Source organism: Pristis pectinata, chromosome 18 (assembly GCF_009764475.1).
Source record: "Pristis pectinata isolate sPriPec2 chromosome 18, sPriPec2.1.pri, whole genome shotgun sequence".
NCBI lineage: Eukaryota > Metazoa > Chordata > Chondrichthyes > Rhinopristiformes > Pristidae > Pristis > Pristis pectinata.
The window spans coordinates 11,062,435-11,078,644 of record NC_067422.1 but is presented as its reverse complement, the minus strand read 5'-3'; the positions used below and the strand labels follow the sequence as shown (position 1 = coordinate 11,078,644).

The window sequence follows — 16,210 nt, the reverse complement described above, 5'->3', positions numbered from 1 at the left end:
GAATGGTACCAGGCATACACCACCTTAGTAAGTGGGACTCAGAGATTATTAGTGTTTACATGGGCTGGAGGAAAGCCAAATACCAGGAGGTCTGAGGTCTGAATACTGAGTCTGCACTCCGTGAAACAACAGAGGGTATTTCGTGCTTAAAGAGAATGATAACTCACAAGAAATGCAGCAACCCAATTTTAATCATCTGACCTGAAAACACAGGCAAGACCTGTTCCAATCTCATCCCCACAAACTACATCAGCCCACCAGACCTTGTGTTCAGGGAGCATGATGTTCAATATCCCATTCACTATAATCTGCAGTCAAGATCCCGCTGGATTACTCCATCTGGGAAAATCTGATCGTCGTCAAATCACGTCAGGATCAATAGCAGCTGGCATACCTTATAATTGGTAAACTCGCTCCCACTTTAAAACAACCAACCCTCCTCAACTTAAACACAGCCTCAGGATCGATGCATAGCTGGTTACTTCACCACAACCTCACCCACCCTATAAACTAAAGAAACAGATAGGGGCATAGATAGGGTGATCGCACAAGGTCTTTTTTCCCAGGGAAGGGGAAGTAAAAACCAGAGGGCATAGGTTTAAGGTGAGAGGTGAAAGATTTAAAAGGGACCTGAGGGGACAACTTCTTCAATGCAGAGGATGGTGCATGTATGGAATGAGCCGCCAGAGGAAGTGGTTGAGGCATGTACAGTCAAAACATTCAAAAGACATTTGGATAAGTACATGGATAGGAGGAGTTTAGAGGGATATAGGCCAGATACAGGCAAATGGAACCAGTCTGGTAGGCACCATGGTCAGCATGGATGAGTTGGGCCGAAGGGCCTATTTCTGTGCTGTATTACTCTATGATTATGATTCTAAATGACCTGACAAAGCTTGAAAAGACAACAAACAGTCCTGTGTACGGCAGAATAGGTCACCACTGCAAGTCCCACCCATCTACTGCTGAAGAGGATGGAGGCAGGGAGAAACTCCTTTCCAATGAAAGCTCCTCCAGCTAAGAAGTTGGTTTCAGTGGCCACACCCTTCACCCATTTGGGGTATAAAATTAAAACCTGAGCCAAGTATGAGAATCAACTTTATTCAGACCCAATCATCACAATAATTACAAACATGTACAGGCAAACCCTGCATTATGGTGGTTTGCGTTCCTAGAGAACGGTCCTTAATGTAAAGCCGCATTATCTGCACATGCATCAAGAAATGAGAGTTGAAAAACAAATAAATTTTGTATTTATTTACTTTTTAAATATAAATTCCGTGAGATCGAACTTTATTACATATCTCAAATTTTTGGGTAGTGATTATTGAATTCTGTAAGGGTGAATTTCTATTCCCTGAATAACCCTGAAGCAGGGATGGTCTTAATTACAAACAACAGGTAATTTTAACAAATCATTTGAGGAGATATTTGCAGCAAAATAAAAGAAAACATTATTGTTAAATTTATTTTGTGTTGCTCTATTATGTAATTATATAAACTTAAACATATTATAAATTATTGAGATGGACCAGTCTGATGCAGTATGACCAGAATCCACACTACCCAAATTGAACAGGTTCTGCGATATGCCAGTGGCAAAGTCTGGCTCTTGTGTCAAGCAGCACTGGGATCGTAATCTCAAATCAAGACAGTCTCTAGCATTTACTTTCCCACTGCACTTTGAGACCACACGTCAACACATTTGAAAAATGATACTCTCCTCAAAGCATGCAGTGTTCTTTGAAATGAAATGGTATGCTTGCTTTTCCTATCACCTGGGACATCTGTTGCAATCTTTTTCTGGTCAAGAGAGCTACAGCACTATATTCTCAAACACAGCATCTCTCTGCGGACATGATCTCCCCATTTAATTGCAGGATGGCTGGGATTTTTATTTTAAAAATCAAAGAAACTCAGTAATATATTCACTGAATAATACACATGGTTAGGAAAGTAATATTTCAATTTATAAATCTATTGAAACTTCAGTTAATTAACAGTTCATGGAATCATAGAAACATATAGCACAGAAACAGGACCTTTCCGCTCACCTTGTCCATGCCGACCTTGAAGTCTACCTACACAAATCACTCTACACCTTTCCTATCCAAGTACCTGTCTCTACCACCTACTCCAGCAGCTTGTTACAGATATTCACTACTCTCTGTGCAAGATGATACCCCTCAGATCTCCTTTTAATTTCTCCCCTCACCTTACATCTGTGCCCTCTAGTTATCGACTGTCCTGGGAAAAAGATTCTGACTATCTACCCTATCCTTGCTCCTCACAATTTTAGAATTCTCTAGAAGGTCACCCTTCAGCCTCCTTTGTTCCAGTGAGAACAAACCCAGCCTGACCAATCTCTCTTTTTAACTACAGCCCTCCATTCAAGGCAACATCTTGGTGAATCTCTTCTGCACTCTCTCTATTGCTACCACATCATTCCTGTAGTGTGGCGACCAGAACTGTATATAATACTCCAAATATGCCAGAGACTTGGGTTCAATCCTAACCTCGGGTGCTGTCGGTGTGATGTTTGCTTGTTCTCCCTGTTTCATTGCTGCTGGTGACTCTCCTTTTAAACTCTGTGTTTACTTACTTACTTACTTGAATTTAAATTTCCCAGCTGCCATGGTGGGATTCAAACCCACATCTCTGGATCTGGGGAGTCCAGGCCTCTGGATAATAGTCCAACAACTCATCTCCTACACCCACAGATCTTATACTAACTAATCAGGCATAGCCATAGCCCAACCAAACTAACAGGAGCCTGAGGGCACATACCACCGGGCTTAAGGACAGCTTCTATCCCGCTGTGGTAAGACTATTGAACGGTTCCCTTATACGATGAGATAGACTCTGACCATATGATCTACCTTGTGACCTTGCACCTTATTGTCTACCTGCACTGCACTTTCTCTGTTGCTGTGACACTTTACCCTGTACTGTTATTGTTTTTACCTGTACTACCTCAATGCACTCTGTATTAACTTAATGTAACTGCACTGTGTAATGAATTGACCTGTACGATCGGTATGCAAGACAAGTTTTTCACTGTACCTCAGTACAAGTGACAATAATAAACCAAAACCAATACCATAGACCCGGACCTCCTGAATGCTGCTGGAGCAGTGCCAGAGATGTTCAGGGGAGCTCAATATCACTACTCAAAAAAAAAGCACCCCCTTCCTCCAATACTTGGATACAGAGAGGAGGCAGTGTCTTGGAGTGGGTGCCTGCTGCCTCATTAGCTGTCACATCAATATGGTGGGCACTGCCTCTCCGGAATTTAATCAACCCCCCATATTGGTAAATTAATTGGTACATTGGTTTATTATTGTCACATGTACCAAGGTACAGTGAAAAACTTTGTTTTGCATGCCATCCATACAGATCATTTCATCATATCAGTGCACTGAGGTAGTACAAGGGAAAACAGTAACAGAATGCAGAATAAAATGTTAGTCACAGAGAAAGTGCAGTGCAGGCAGACAATAAGGTGCAAGGCCATAACAAGGTAGATTGTGAGGTCAGGAGTCCATCTTATCATACAAGGGGATTATTCAATAGTCTTATAACAGCAGGATAGAAGCTGTCCTTGAGCCTGGTGGTACGTGCTTTCAGGCTTTTGTATCTTCTGCCCAATGGGAGGGGGGAGAAGAGAGAATGTCCGGGGTGGGCGGGGTCTTTGATAATGCTGGCTGCTTTACCAAGACAGCGAGAAGTATAGACAGAGTCTGCGGAGGGGAGGCTGGTTTACGAGATGCGCTGAGCTGTGTCCACAACTCTGCAATCTCTTGTGGTGTCGAGCAGAAGAGTTGCCATACCAAGCTGTGATGCATCCAGATAGAATGCTTTCTATGAAGCATCTATAAAAATTACTGAGGGTCACCAGGGACATGGCAAATTTCTTTAGCCTCCTGAGGAAGTAGAGATGCTGGTGAGCTTTCTTGGCCATGGTGTCCACCTGATTGAAAGCCAAACTGGGTATAAAATGGGCCTAAAACCAGTAAACCTTGAGTGATATCTCTGTGATTTCTTTGGAAGATTCATTCCATTGAAAGCCACACACAGAGCAATGGGAAAGTGAACCAACCAGGGTAGGTTCAGGTTGTCTGCAGTTTTTCCAGCTACAGCCACATGAAACTACGCCATAGTTCAAATGGGGCTGATTTCACCACCAGAAGGAAACGGTACTGCTGATTCACACAACATATGTTTAACAAAGGATAATCTGTCCAATAGCATTTAGAAAGGCTCACTTTTCTCACCCAAGGTACACCCTGAAAAATCCATAAACGTACCAGTCGCAAGTGGTGAGAGTAACAACACTGTATGACATCAGGTCAGGCAGCAGACGTGAAAAGGGAAAGAGAGTTAATGTTTCAGTTTAACTGAAAATATGATAGCTTTGTCACTCTCAATCAGTCTGCTAAATGAAATCACTAGAACCCCAACATAGCAGTCAGTCCTCAGTATAGCAAATCCAATTTATGTTTGTAAGAATTAGTCAACACGTCCTTACCATAAGCTCTGAGTACGTTGGTCTGTCTTTGGAGTTCTTCTTCAAGCTGCAATGGAAATACAGACATCATAGTTAGTGAAGTGCTGTGTTACACGTCCGTCACTTGTCGTGACTGGGATTGGGCTCCCTATTGATCAATAGGTGTCAAATCCTGAATCACCACAGGATTGGTAGCCAGGTCTGAGCTTTAGGAGCTGCCACTAGTCTTGGGCAGACGTTCTGGGCTTGTGCTGCACTCAGGCTGACTCAATGACTGGCAGGAGTGAAGACTACCAAGCCATTAGACAGGGTGACCTGTGCCTGAACACAGAACATAAAACATTACAGCACAGTACAGGCCCTTCGGCCCACAATGTTGTGCAGAATTTTATCCTGCTCTAAGATCTATCTAACCCTTCCCTCCCACATAGCCCTCCATTTCTCTATCATTCATGTGTCTATCCAAGAGTTTCTTAAATGTTCCTAATGTATCTGCTCCCACAATCTCTGCCGGCAGTTTGTTCCACGCACCCACCACTCTGTGTAAAAAGCTTACCCCTGACATCCTCCAATCACCTTAAAATTATGTCCCGTTGTGTTAGCCATTGTCGCACTGGGAAAAAGTCTCTGACTGTCCACTTGATCTACGCCTCTTATCATCTTGTACATCTCTATCAAGTCACCTCTCATCCTCCTGCCCTCTCAAGTGTGGTCCCATTCCTTTGTCCACACTGTTGCAATTTCTTCTCCTTAAAATTTTTAATCTAATTCTCATTGCAGATTTTCTACCAAATTCACTTCCACTACCCGAGCAGGAAGTACATTCCAAACCCAAACCATCTGTTTAGTAAAAGTCATTTATCCTCACTTCATCTTTTAAATATCACCTGGCCCCGTTACCAGCATTTCCCTTTAGGTGCTCCATCTGAACATTTCATCACTTTAAATGTCTCTACCAAGTCACCTCTCATCTTTCCCTGCTCCAAAGAGAACCACTCCTGCTGACGCCTTCCTAGAACCGCCTCACCAACTCACTTCTGAAGTCCCTGCAAAGGCTTTACACACTCGCTGAGGTTGGATAGCCAGAGAAACGACACCCCTCCAGCCAAACTGGTGTCTAGTGTTCCATGTCTCCGTTCGTGAAGCCCAGGATTCACTGTGTTTAATGAACAGCTTTGGTCACCTGTCCTTTCACCTTCAAAGATTTGGGAAACACATCCCCCCTCCCCTTCTGTGTCATTGTCCCCTTTTAAAATATCACTTAGTTGTATCGTATTCCTCATTAGTTCCAGCCAAATCTATCACCTCACACTCTTAAAATGTTAAACTTTATTTATGCAAGCACAGCGACAGGCCCTTCTGGCCCAATGAGCCTGCGCCACCCAATTACACCCATTTTAACCTGCTAACCCACACACCTTTGGAACGTGGGAGGAAACCAGAGTACCCGTAGGAAACCTACACAGTCACCGGGAGACAGCTGCGGGAATTGAACCTCGATCACTGGCGCTGTAATAGCGTTACGCTAACCACTACGCTACCATGCTGCCCACTGCATGGATTTCATCATGAGGTGTCTGTCCATGTTCTCTTGAACCATTCTTCACCGTTCACCACACTTACAAGCTGCGTCACATCTGCAAAGTTTGAATCATACCCTGATATAAACCAGAAAGCCAGTATTCTTGCAGCTCAGCTCCCAGAGAAAGCAGATTCCCCCAGGAGCAAAAAGCCAGTTACCCAGAGGTGGTTTGTCCATGCTTTCAGTTAAACCAAAAACATAATGAATAACACTGCCTGATGGGTTGGTCTTTTCCAACATTCTCCAGTTCGCTTCAGTTCTTTGCAATTTATCTGAGCTCCATGTCACAGCTTTAACATGACCAGTTGTTTGTTTTCCCTCTCTCCAAGTGCCCTCGTTAATCTATCGACCAGGTGATGTCAGAAACAGTGCATCCCCACGGCAGCGCTGGGCTCGCCCTATCACAGGTATTCTCTTTGTCCCATCCATCCCTCCTCCAACTCCAGTGCAACTTTCAACTTTTCTTGTTCAACCTGAGACGTTAAGTCTAATTCCCCTTCCACAGATGCTGCCTGACCTGCTGACTGTTCCCAGTGTTTTACGTCAGATTTCCAGCGTTTATAGTTCTTTGATTTTCAAAACACAATGAGTATGTCATTCTGAATAGCTCCTATTCTTGCAAAGCCAACTTCAACTCAAAGGCAGAATTATTCAATTTAGTCAAATTCCTTTCTTTCACACTGTGCATTTTGCCAGGAATGTCCTCATTTGCAGTGTTTGAAAATCACACAGGGATACAAATTATCCTCAGATTAAGATGAAGAATCAACTCTCTGCCAGACTGCAAGAGGGAAAAAAAAAGAAATCTAAATGGTTCGACTGGATGATCAAAGACAACAAGCCATGAACAGAGAAGGAAGGAGGAGATGAACACGAAGAAGAGGCTAAAGTGCAAAGGAGAAAATAATGAACCCAGCATTTCCCATTACCATAGTCACTGATGTGAGTGGGTATAGTGAGGTGCCTGCCCGTAGGGGATAAGGACAAGAGAACGTAACAAGAAAGATTATGGTGGAAGTATAGCAGTTTGGTTGTTAAACAGCCTGAGGTCTTTCAGCAGGAGATTTTACTTGAGGCACAACGTTGAGCGATGCACATCCTCTTCGAGCTAAAACAAGGACAGATACTAAAAATGGTCAAAGACTTTCAGTCACCAGCCACGACTTGATTTATGTATTTTTTTTTAAATCATAGTTGCATGACTTTTAGATTCAATATCTTTAAACATTTACTGTTTTAGTCAGGAAACAATCTGACCTCATTGCCTGCCCAAATTTAAGTAAAGGATTGCACGGACAAAGATGAAAAGGCTTCTGGTTTGAATGGGGGTGGGGTGGGAGACTGAAGTACAATGCCATAAAACATTTCCTTCCCTGCACCCGTCAAGCTACTGGCAGGCGAGGATGTGCACACAACGCACATCCTGCACCGCTCACCTGTGATCTCTTTCTAGCAAACTGCAGTTCAAAATGAAATAGTCATTCATGAAAACAGTCTCAGACTTCCATGAATCAGAAAAAGCATTCCTACTTCAGCAACGCCTGCACTTCGAAAACCGCAAGTGGAAATAACACCAAAGTAATTGTTCTTCGTGACCTGGAGAATTGGAACATTGAATATTCCCGGTTCAAAAGGGTAAATTAGATAGCTAGAAACCTCCTACTGACAACTACTGACAAAGCATTTTGCCTCAGATTTTGCCAATCACCTATTAATGAATTAGATTTCCAGTTACCAGAATCCCAAGGCAGTAACATACACATCTTGTGCTCCACTTCTGAACTTTATTTTATTGATTGAAGTTCATTCTATTGACTTCAGTGGAACAAGATTCAAGAAATGCACATGCTACTGCATTGTGCACCTCATGCATCTAAAAGAGAGTGAATTTCTGCAGGATTGCCTTGATGTTGTCAAACAACGTAACCTCACCAGCACTTAAGTTAAATTAGCAACATCTTCTCTGCAGTGGAAAGACTAAACAATGCCCTCTACCTGACAGTGAGGTTATATTCTTTAAACCAATATCCTAGACATATCCAACATTATTTAGGGGCGGGTGGGGAGGGTGTGATGGCTAATACAGTGGTACAGCTATAGGAGAGCTGCTGCCCCATAACTCCAGCAACCTGGTTTCAATCCAACCTCTGATGCTGTCTGCGTGAAGTTTGCACATTCTTCCTGTGACTGCGTGGGTTTCCCACCAGATACTTCAATTTCCTCCCATATCCCAAACACCATACGAGAAAGGAGCAGAATTAGGCCATTCAGCCCATCGAATCACGGCTGTTTTTTTTGGTTCAACCCCATTCTCCCCGTAACTCTCAACCCCCTTTACCAATCAAGAACCTATCAATCTCCACTTTAAATACACCCAATGACTTGACCTCCACAGCCCTCTGTGGCAAAAAATTCCGCAGATTCACCACCCTCTGGCTGAAGAAATTCCTCATCTCAGTTTTAAAGGGACGTACCTTTATTCCAAGGCTGTGCCCTCGGATCCTAGACTCTCCTAGCAATGGAAACATTCACCTCCACGTTGACTCTATCCAGGCCTTTCAGTATCCGGTAGGTTTCAATGAGATCCCCCCTCATCCTTCCGAACTCCATCGAGTACAGGCCCAGAGACATCAAATGCTCCTCATAGGTTAAGCCTTTCATTCCTGGGAACATCCTATGGACCCTCTCCAGGGCCAGCACATCTTTCCTTAAACACAGGGCCCAAAATTGCTCATGATACTCCAAATGTCGTCTGACCAACACCTTACAAAGCCTCAGCACTAGATCCTTGCTTTTATGTTCTAGTTCTCTTGAAATGAATGCTAACATTGCATTTGCCTTCTTTACTATGACTCTACCTGAAGTTAAGACATGGAAGGTTGGTAGGTTAATTGGCCACTGTAAATTGCCCCTAGAGATTGGGATTTCTCTGTGAGCCAGCATAGAATGGATGGGCTGAAGTGGCCTCCCTCTTTACCATACGAGGACATGGAGTGAGGCAGAAGGAAAACAAGAAAAAAAAGGCGTATTGTTCCAACCTGCTCCCTTATTCTCCAGCCCTGATTCTCAGACGATGTGTTGTAGCAGCCAGACACAAGATGTTGAAATGACAATCACAGCATGCACCATTTACGAAATGTATTGCAGCAACTTGCCAAGTCTTCCTCGAGAGCAGCACCATACCCGCCACCCAGGAGAAGATGGACTGCAGCTGTGTAGCAACACCGCACCCGCAGGATCCCCTCCAATTCACAAATCCACAAACGTGTGGCAGACGCAAATCCCCTGACATGAGCAGGAAACTCAGGCAGCCTGGCATGGAACTGCTGGCATTTCTCTGCAGGTTCCAGCACTTTTTTTTCCCGTAATGCAGCTGTATGGCAGTAATGCTCCACTTTGCTGCCAAGTGGGCCATAGGGAACATCAGAAATTCCCAAGTAACCAAGGGCAGGTGGGGAGCTGTTTTCTTATTTATTTGCTCATGGGAATATGGATGTCACAGACAAGGCCAGCTATTTAATACATCCATTATTTACCCTGAACCACAGGCAAACAAGTTCGTGAGTCCAGAATCGCACACAGCCAGATTGGGTAGAGATGGAAGATTTCCTACTCTGAAGGACGTTAGTTGAGTTGGATGGATTTTTACACTAATCCACTCTTTTCATTTTGTGGTGACATTCCTTTTAAACTCCTTATTTAATTACTTACTTGAATTTAAATTTCTAAGCTGCCAAGGTGGGATTCGAATCCATCTCTCTGGATCAGGCCTTTGTATACTAGTCCAGCAACTCATCTCCTACATCCACGCCAGATCTTACACTAACTAATCAGGCAGGATCTAATAGGTTTGGATAGCCATCTGATCTACAATCCAGTCACCTTCACTTTCATTAACTCTGGCCAATTACATACAGGATAAAATCTCTGACAAAATCTCTTTAGTAGGATTACCAAATCTCTCTTGCATCTAAAGCATATTTTCTCAACCGCGGGTATGAACTTCCAAATTATTATGTTTTGATGCAACTGGTACCCTTCATTAGCTGCAAGTTATGCACTGCTTATCAGTCACATTCTTCACTGGGGTTAGAAATATCACAACACAATGAGTCATACATTTTGATTGGAACTTTGCAGTTTAGCTGGAAGCAATGGTTTATCATGTTAAATCTGCAACTGTTGATCATCTTTGAATTAAACTTCCATTTGCTAACAGCAGTGTCTAATTAGCCAATGGGTGAGTGGTATTGTCAAAGAATCTCTGTACAGTGATGTACAGGTACTGTGCACTGGTTTCAAAAGTCATTCTGTTTGCTTCTGCCAGTGAATTCAAATTCAAATTCGTCCTGGGATAAAAACAACAACTGGCTTTGGTAATAGTAACAGTAAAACTACAGGATTTTCCTAATATGGATTATCCTTTCAGGAAGGAAATTTGCCCTCCCTTATACAATGAGGTGGACTCTTGACCTCACAACCTACCTTGCTTGACCTTGCACCTTATTGTCTACCTGCAATGCACTTCCCTGTAGCTGTGACACCTTATTCTGTATTGTTATTGTTTTTACCTGTACTACGTCAATGCACTCTGTACTAACTCAAGGTATCTGCACTGTGTAATGAATTGACCTGTACGAACGGTATGTAAGACAAGTTTTTCACTGTACCTCGGTACAAGTGACAATAATAAACCAATACCTCAATACTTCACGTGATCCCAGACCTTTAACAGCCCTTTGAAATGACTGGCAAATCATTCACTTCAAAGACAAGTAAGAATGGGTAAGAAATGCTCTCCTTGCCAGCTATGCTCAGAAATGAATAAAAGAAAATCACTTCACATTTCTAATATTTGGTATTGGTTTTGTGTTGGTTTATTATTCTCACATGTACCGAGATACAATGAAAAAGCCTTTGTTTTGCATGACCTCCAGACAGATTTTGCCACACATAATTACATCAAGGTGGTATAAAGAAAACAGAATGCAGAACATAGTGTTGCAGTTACAGAGAAAGTGTAGTGCAGGTAGCAGATAAAATGCAAGGGCCACGATGAGGTAGACTGGGAGATCAAGAGGTCACCTTTTAACGTTTGAGAGGTCTGTTCAAGAGTCTGATAACAGTGGATTAGAAGCTGTCCTTGAGCCTGGTGGTTCACGTTCTCAGGCTTTGGTATCTTCTGCCCAATGGGAGAGGGGAAAAGAGAGAATGACAGAGGTGAGAGGGGTCCTTGATTATGTTAGCTGCTTTCCCGAGGCAGCGGGAAGTGTGGATGGAGGGGAGGGGAGTTTGGTTTGCACGACGGACTGGACTGCGTTGAAAGCTCTTTGTAGTTTCTTGTGGTCTTACTCTTCAACATTTCTGAGCAGAGGTCCCAGTACTGTTGTTATTGCACCCCACTTCAAAGATATTTGCTTTATCTTCCCCCATTCTACGCTCCAATTATTAACTTAATTATTAACACTATATCAAACATCTGTCTTTGTAACTACAGCACCCTCCACCCCACCTACGCAGGTTCAACTTGACCATGCCTCTCATCTGTAGGCAGCTCCTCAGTTTGTAAATCACAGCTGTGCATCTTAATTTATGCCAAAGCTGTGAATAACATACCTATCACTCAGCACAATACACTTAAAACATTCCACACCACATGAACAAACCTTTGAGTTTAATCTTGATTCAAGAGCAGTTGTTCTTTGGATTATTTATGGCGTTACTTTCTTCCAGTTCTTTGAACAGCTCAACAGTATCTTGTTTACAGTCTTGTGATATATCATCCCATTGTAAAACTTCCCATTAAATCCTGATAAGATCACCTGCTGTTTTACAGGAACACTTTAAAAAGTGACGGGGTAAATGCACACGACTAAACCAGTCAGGAAGGGATGTTTGTTGGTACAAGATGCAATCAGCAGACATTTTAGGGCAGGTTTGGCTCCATTGGGCTTTTTTTGTTATTAATAAATGTCTTGTTCTTTTTGACGTCCTGATTCCTTGCTGATGTTCAGCTGAGCTCGAAGTCATGCCACCTGGCCTATGACTATCATTTCTGTAACCTTTGACACCAGATCTTTTAAGCTATAAGATCTGCAGCCAGATTCTGCTTGCAATCTCTACCCTCGATGTCAGGAAGACTGGGAATTTCAGCTTCCCTCCCTTTTTCCATGTGTTTTGAACGTCAAAGTCTTGGTGCCATCAGACTCTTCAAGGAAACCAGGAGTGAGCTTGGATCCTTCCTGCTGTGTGACTCTACCACTTCAAACCTCAGTAAGTTTAAGGAAATTTGGCAATGTCATTGAAGACTCTGACAAATGTCTACAGATGTACGGTGGAAAACATTCCCACTGGCTAACACCATGGCCTGGTATGGAAGATCCAATGCACAGGAACGCAAGAGGCTAAAGAGAGTGGTGGACCCAGCCAGTTCCATCATGGGCACAGCCTTCCCCACCACTGAGGACATCCGCAAGAGGCGACATCTCAGGAGGGCGACATCCATCCCTAAGGACCCCCACTGTCTGGCAGGAGGTACAGAAGCCTGAAGACCCACACCTCAAGGTTCTTCCCCACTGCCATCAGGTTCTTAAACTGACCTGAAAAACCACAATTCTACCTTGGATTATATTTCTCTCAACTTGCACTAATGTTGTTATGTTTATCTTTGTTTATTCTATCATGTAGGTTATGTATAATTTACGTTAACTTAAATTTATGCTATTTATGTTGTCATGCTTAACGTACGTACTGCTGCTACAAAAAGCTAACTTTCATGGCATTACAGCCTGAGTATGTATGCCCACGACAATAATCCTAAAACTTGAACTTGAAGCATCAACTTGCAATGTAAAGATTGGTCCATACAGTCAGACAGTACAGAAACAGGCCATTTGGCCCACTTTGTTCCTGCTGCTCGCTGTACCCATCCACACTAATCCCATTTACCCACATTAGGTCTGTCGCTTTCTAGATTTTTACTTGAATCCCGAAGGTACAGGTGCTTCTAAAATGTTGTGAGAGTATCTGCCTTCACCACCTCTACAGGCAGCACATTCCTGAGCCCAACCACAATCTGTGAAATATTCCCCTTAGATCTCCTCTAAACCTCTCACCTTAAACCTACGTCCTCTTGACTCAGACACACTCACCATGGGAAAAAGATTTTTATTATCAACCCCATCTACCCCCCTCATAATTTTTATATACTCGAATAGCTTCCTGATCCTGTTCTACCACTTGTATTCATTAAGGCCCAATCTGCACCTTAGCCTTATTGGTTAGATGCCTCTCAGCAGCCGGAAGGTTTTGATGATAGATTTTGGCTCAATGTCCTATCTCTCTCTCTCTCTCTCTCCCCCCCCCCCCCCCCCCCCTCCACTTGCTGCCTGGCCTGATGAATATTTCCAGCCTTTTCTTTCCACATTTAGATTTCCAGCACCTATACCTGTTGTCTAACATTAACAGATGTCAGCTGAATCCATCAAGAGATCATTCCTTTACTTTAAGATATCCTGCCCTTTTGTACCACGGTAGCAGTTCATCATGCACACAGTAGACTCAAGAACTCCACACTAAAGCTAAGGTCAGATCCTGTAGTGAACTTGCATTTGGTTTGTTGCTTAGACAAGCCTTGATTAAGCCTTACTCCAAATAGTATTACGATGAACCCAGAACCAAAGCTAACTACAGTTACATCAGATAGCTGTGACGCAGGTTTTAGACATGTTGGCATCCAACAGAACTCCTTCCAAGATGCTACAATGGCAAACAGGAGTGAAAGTCCAATGGAAATGTCTTGAAGCAGTTTAGCATAAAAGGTGTGCACTGCAGTACTGGAAGTACAATCCAAAGGCCGAAGACTTTCATTTATTAGCATGCCAAAACACCACAGGAATTGTTTGGTATGCATTCCCTTTTCTCTTAAAGACCAATGTATCATCATCAGCTGAGTACATCAGAATGTATGCTCTTTTCCAATGAATAAATAGCCCTTGATCCTAAACCTTTATGAATTCCACAGCGTCCTATATCCCAGTTTACACAATATTCCATTCTATCCTATGTACATAGGTAGGTCTATTCAGTAACAACAGCTTCCATTTAGATTACAACTTTAACATAAAATTAAAGCTCTTCACATGAGTGGAATCAAATAAAAAGACAATGATCAAATGTGGGCATGCTTAAGAGCTGAGATTTCAGGGGCCAGAGTTATTCGGCAGGAGGAGATACAGAGATGGGGAGTTGGGAATCCAGGGAATGATTTGAAAGTGATGAGAATTTTAAACCTAAGGTATTGTTTAACTGGGACATTCATTAATGACGGGTGTGTACATGTTCACACCTTTTTTTTAAATCAACCTGATCTGCTTCAAACACTGGCATTCCATCAGGACTTAACATTCAGTATGGTTGTGGCTGTGTCACTAGTCCATGTCTATCTGTGTTTTGAGATTTCTATGGAAAATGAACTGTGTGGGACTTTTACTTTCAGAACCTAATTTTCCAGCGAAAGGTGGAGGGACTGTTTGCTTTGGACTGTGTCCACTGGGAATAGCTTAAGTTCACATTATTTTGAAATTTGTTTTACAGAATGATCACAAAAGATCACATGAGTAACTTGCAGCATGGAAGAATGTGGTCTTCATAACCTTGTTGTTTTGTTTTTGAAAATGTCAAAACCCTTCTCACATCACAAGGGGTTGCTAACCGATTGCATACAGCTACGTAAGATTAGTCCGCACAGTCAATTGTGAATCACAGATTCTGAGAACTGTGCATTACAACTGAGCTGAGCCTTAAATATCTTCACTTTTCCTTCTACAAATATGTATTCAGCAGCATAAATCTCAAACTCACATCCCTGCAGTCACTATAGTTCAAATGTAGCTTATCTAAGAATGGTGTACTGAAGTTCTTGAGTGTTGCTAGGCGCCAGCTCATTTTAACTGTCTGAGAAGTTACAAATCACAATTTTCCGCTTAGCAATTTAATACATATTTAGTTGGGCTGTTTCCTCACAAGGATTTAAACAAGTTTCCCTGTAGGTTGGTCAGGAATTGATTAGAACTCTGAATCTACTGCCATTCAAGGTCATGTTTCTGTTTAGTAGTTTAGATTGGCTAACACAAAATTCACGCATTGTGGTATTTTGAAAATGGCAACTAAAGAAAACCCATACAGACTGTAATATTCTCTAATGATTTTAACTCTTTAAATATGGAATTAAGCAGCATGTATACTGTTGTTACATTGTTCAGTGCTTAACATTATGTGGGTTTTGTATTTACCCAACAATTGAAAAGGAAAGGTTGCTAGCTGTATCTGCACTCACTATAACACTGAAGTAGCTCCAGTTTTGCAATGCACCTGACATCTTTCCAAAGTGTGTGATCAGCTTTCTGCTGTAAACAAAATATTGGACTTCAGGCAAGTACAGCTAAATAGAAGTGTGTGCTTGCTGAGACCAGAACTCACCAGCAACGTCACAAAATACCACCCTGGTTTGTAGGCCTAGTTCTAACTCTCACACCAATTAGCATTTGCTGCTGTCTGTACCAAGAGGCACTACAGATCAGAGTGCAATGCATGGGGCGAGGATGATGGTGTAAAGACATGGCAGATTAAGTATCAAGATGAGGCAAAGGTGCCAATGAAACCCTTACACTTTGAGCCTACCTTATCACAACCCACAAGCAGTTCCTCTCATGATCTACATTGTTTTTCTCAGTGGTATATATTTTTTTTTCTTTACACTCCAACTCTTGGTTGGCAAACAGTTTCAAACTGAGCCACACACCCTTTGGTCTTACCCACCAGCACAATGCATAGGAGAGGGTTGGGGGTTAAAGGTTAATAATTTGGTCTGCAACAATCCTCCATTGCAATGAACAGGTTCTGTCCCATCAAGGCCTGAACCGTCCCAAACACCCAGATTTGTCCCAAAGGGCCCTTGCTGTTGAGCTTACCATCTAGTAAATGAGCAACCTGTCAATCTGGCTGGCTGGCTGCCAGGAAGCAGCAGAAATGATAACAAGGTCCTCCGGTTACGGTATTGCAACACGTTACTGTCCGCTTTGACCAGAGGACCTCCACAACTTATTCCTATGGCAACCCAG

At 42.6% G+C, this 16,210-nt stretch overlaps 1 protein-coding gene across 1 annotated transcript in view; it reads right to left on the bottom strand.

The window, feature by feature from the left end:
- Nucleotides 1-16,210, bottom strand: part of map2k6 (mitogen-activated protein kinase kinase 6) — a 105,476-nt gene that overhangs the window by 7,352 nt on the left and 81,914 nt on the right. Inside the window, exon 11 of the mRNA XM_052032802.1 lies at nucleotides 4,529-4,574. Within this exon, the coding sequence (XP_051888762.1) occupies nucleotides 4,529-4,574 (46 nt within the window). The remainder of the gene's footprint in view (nucleotides 1-4,528; nucleotides 4,575-16,210) is intronic.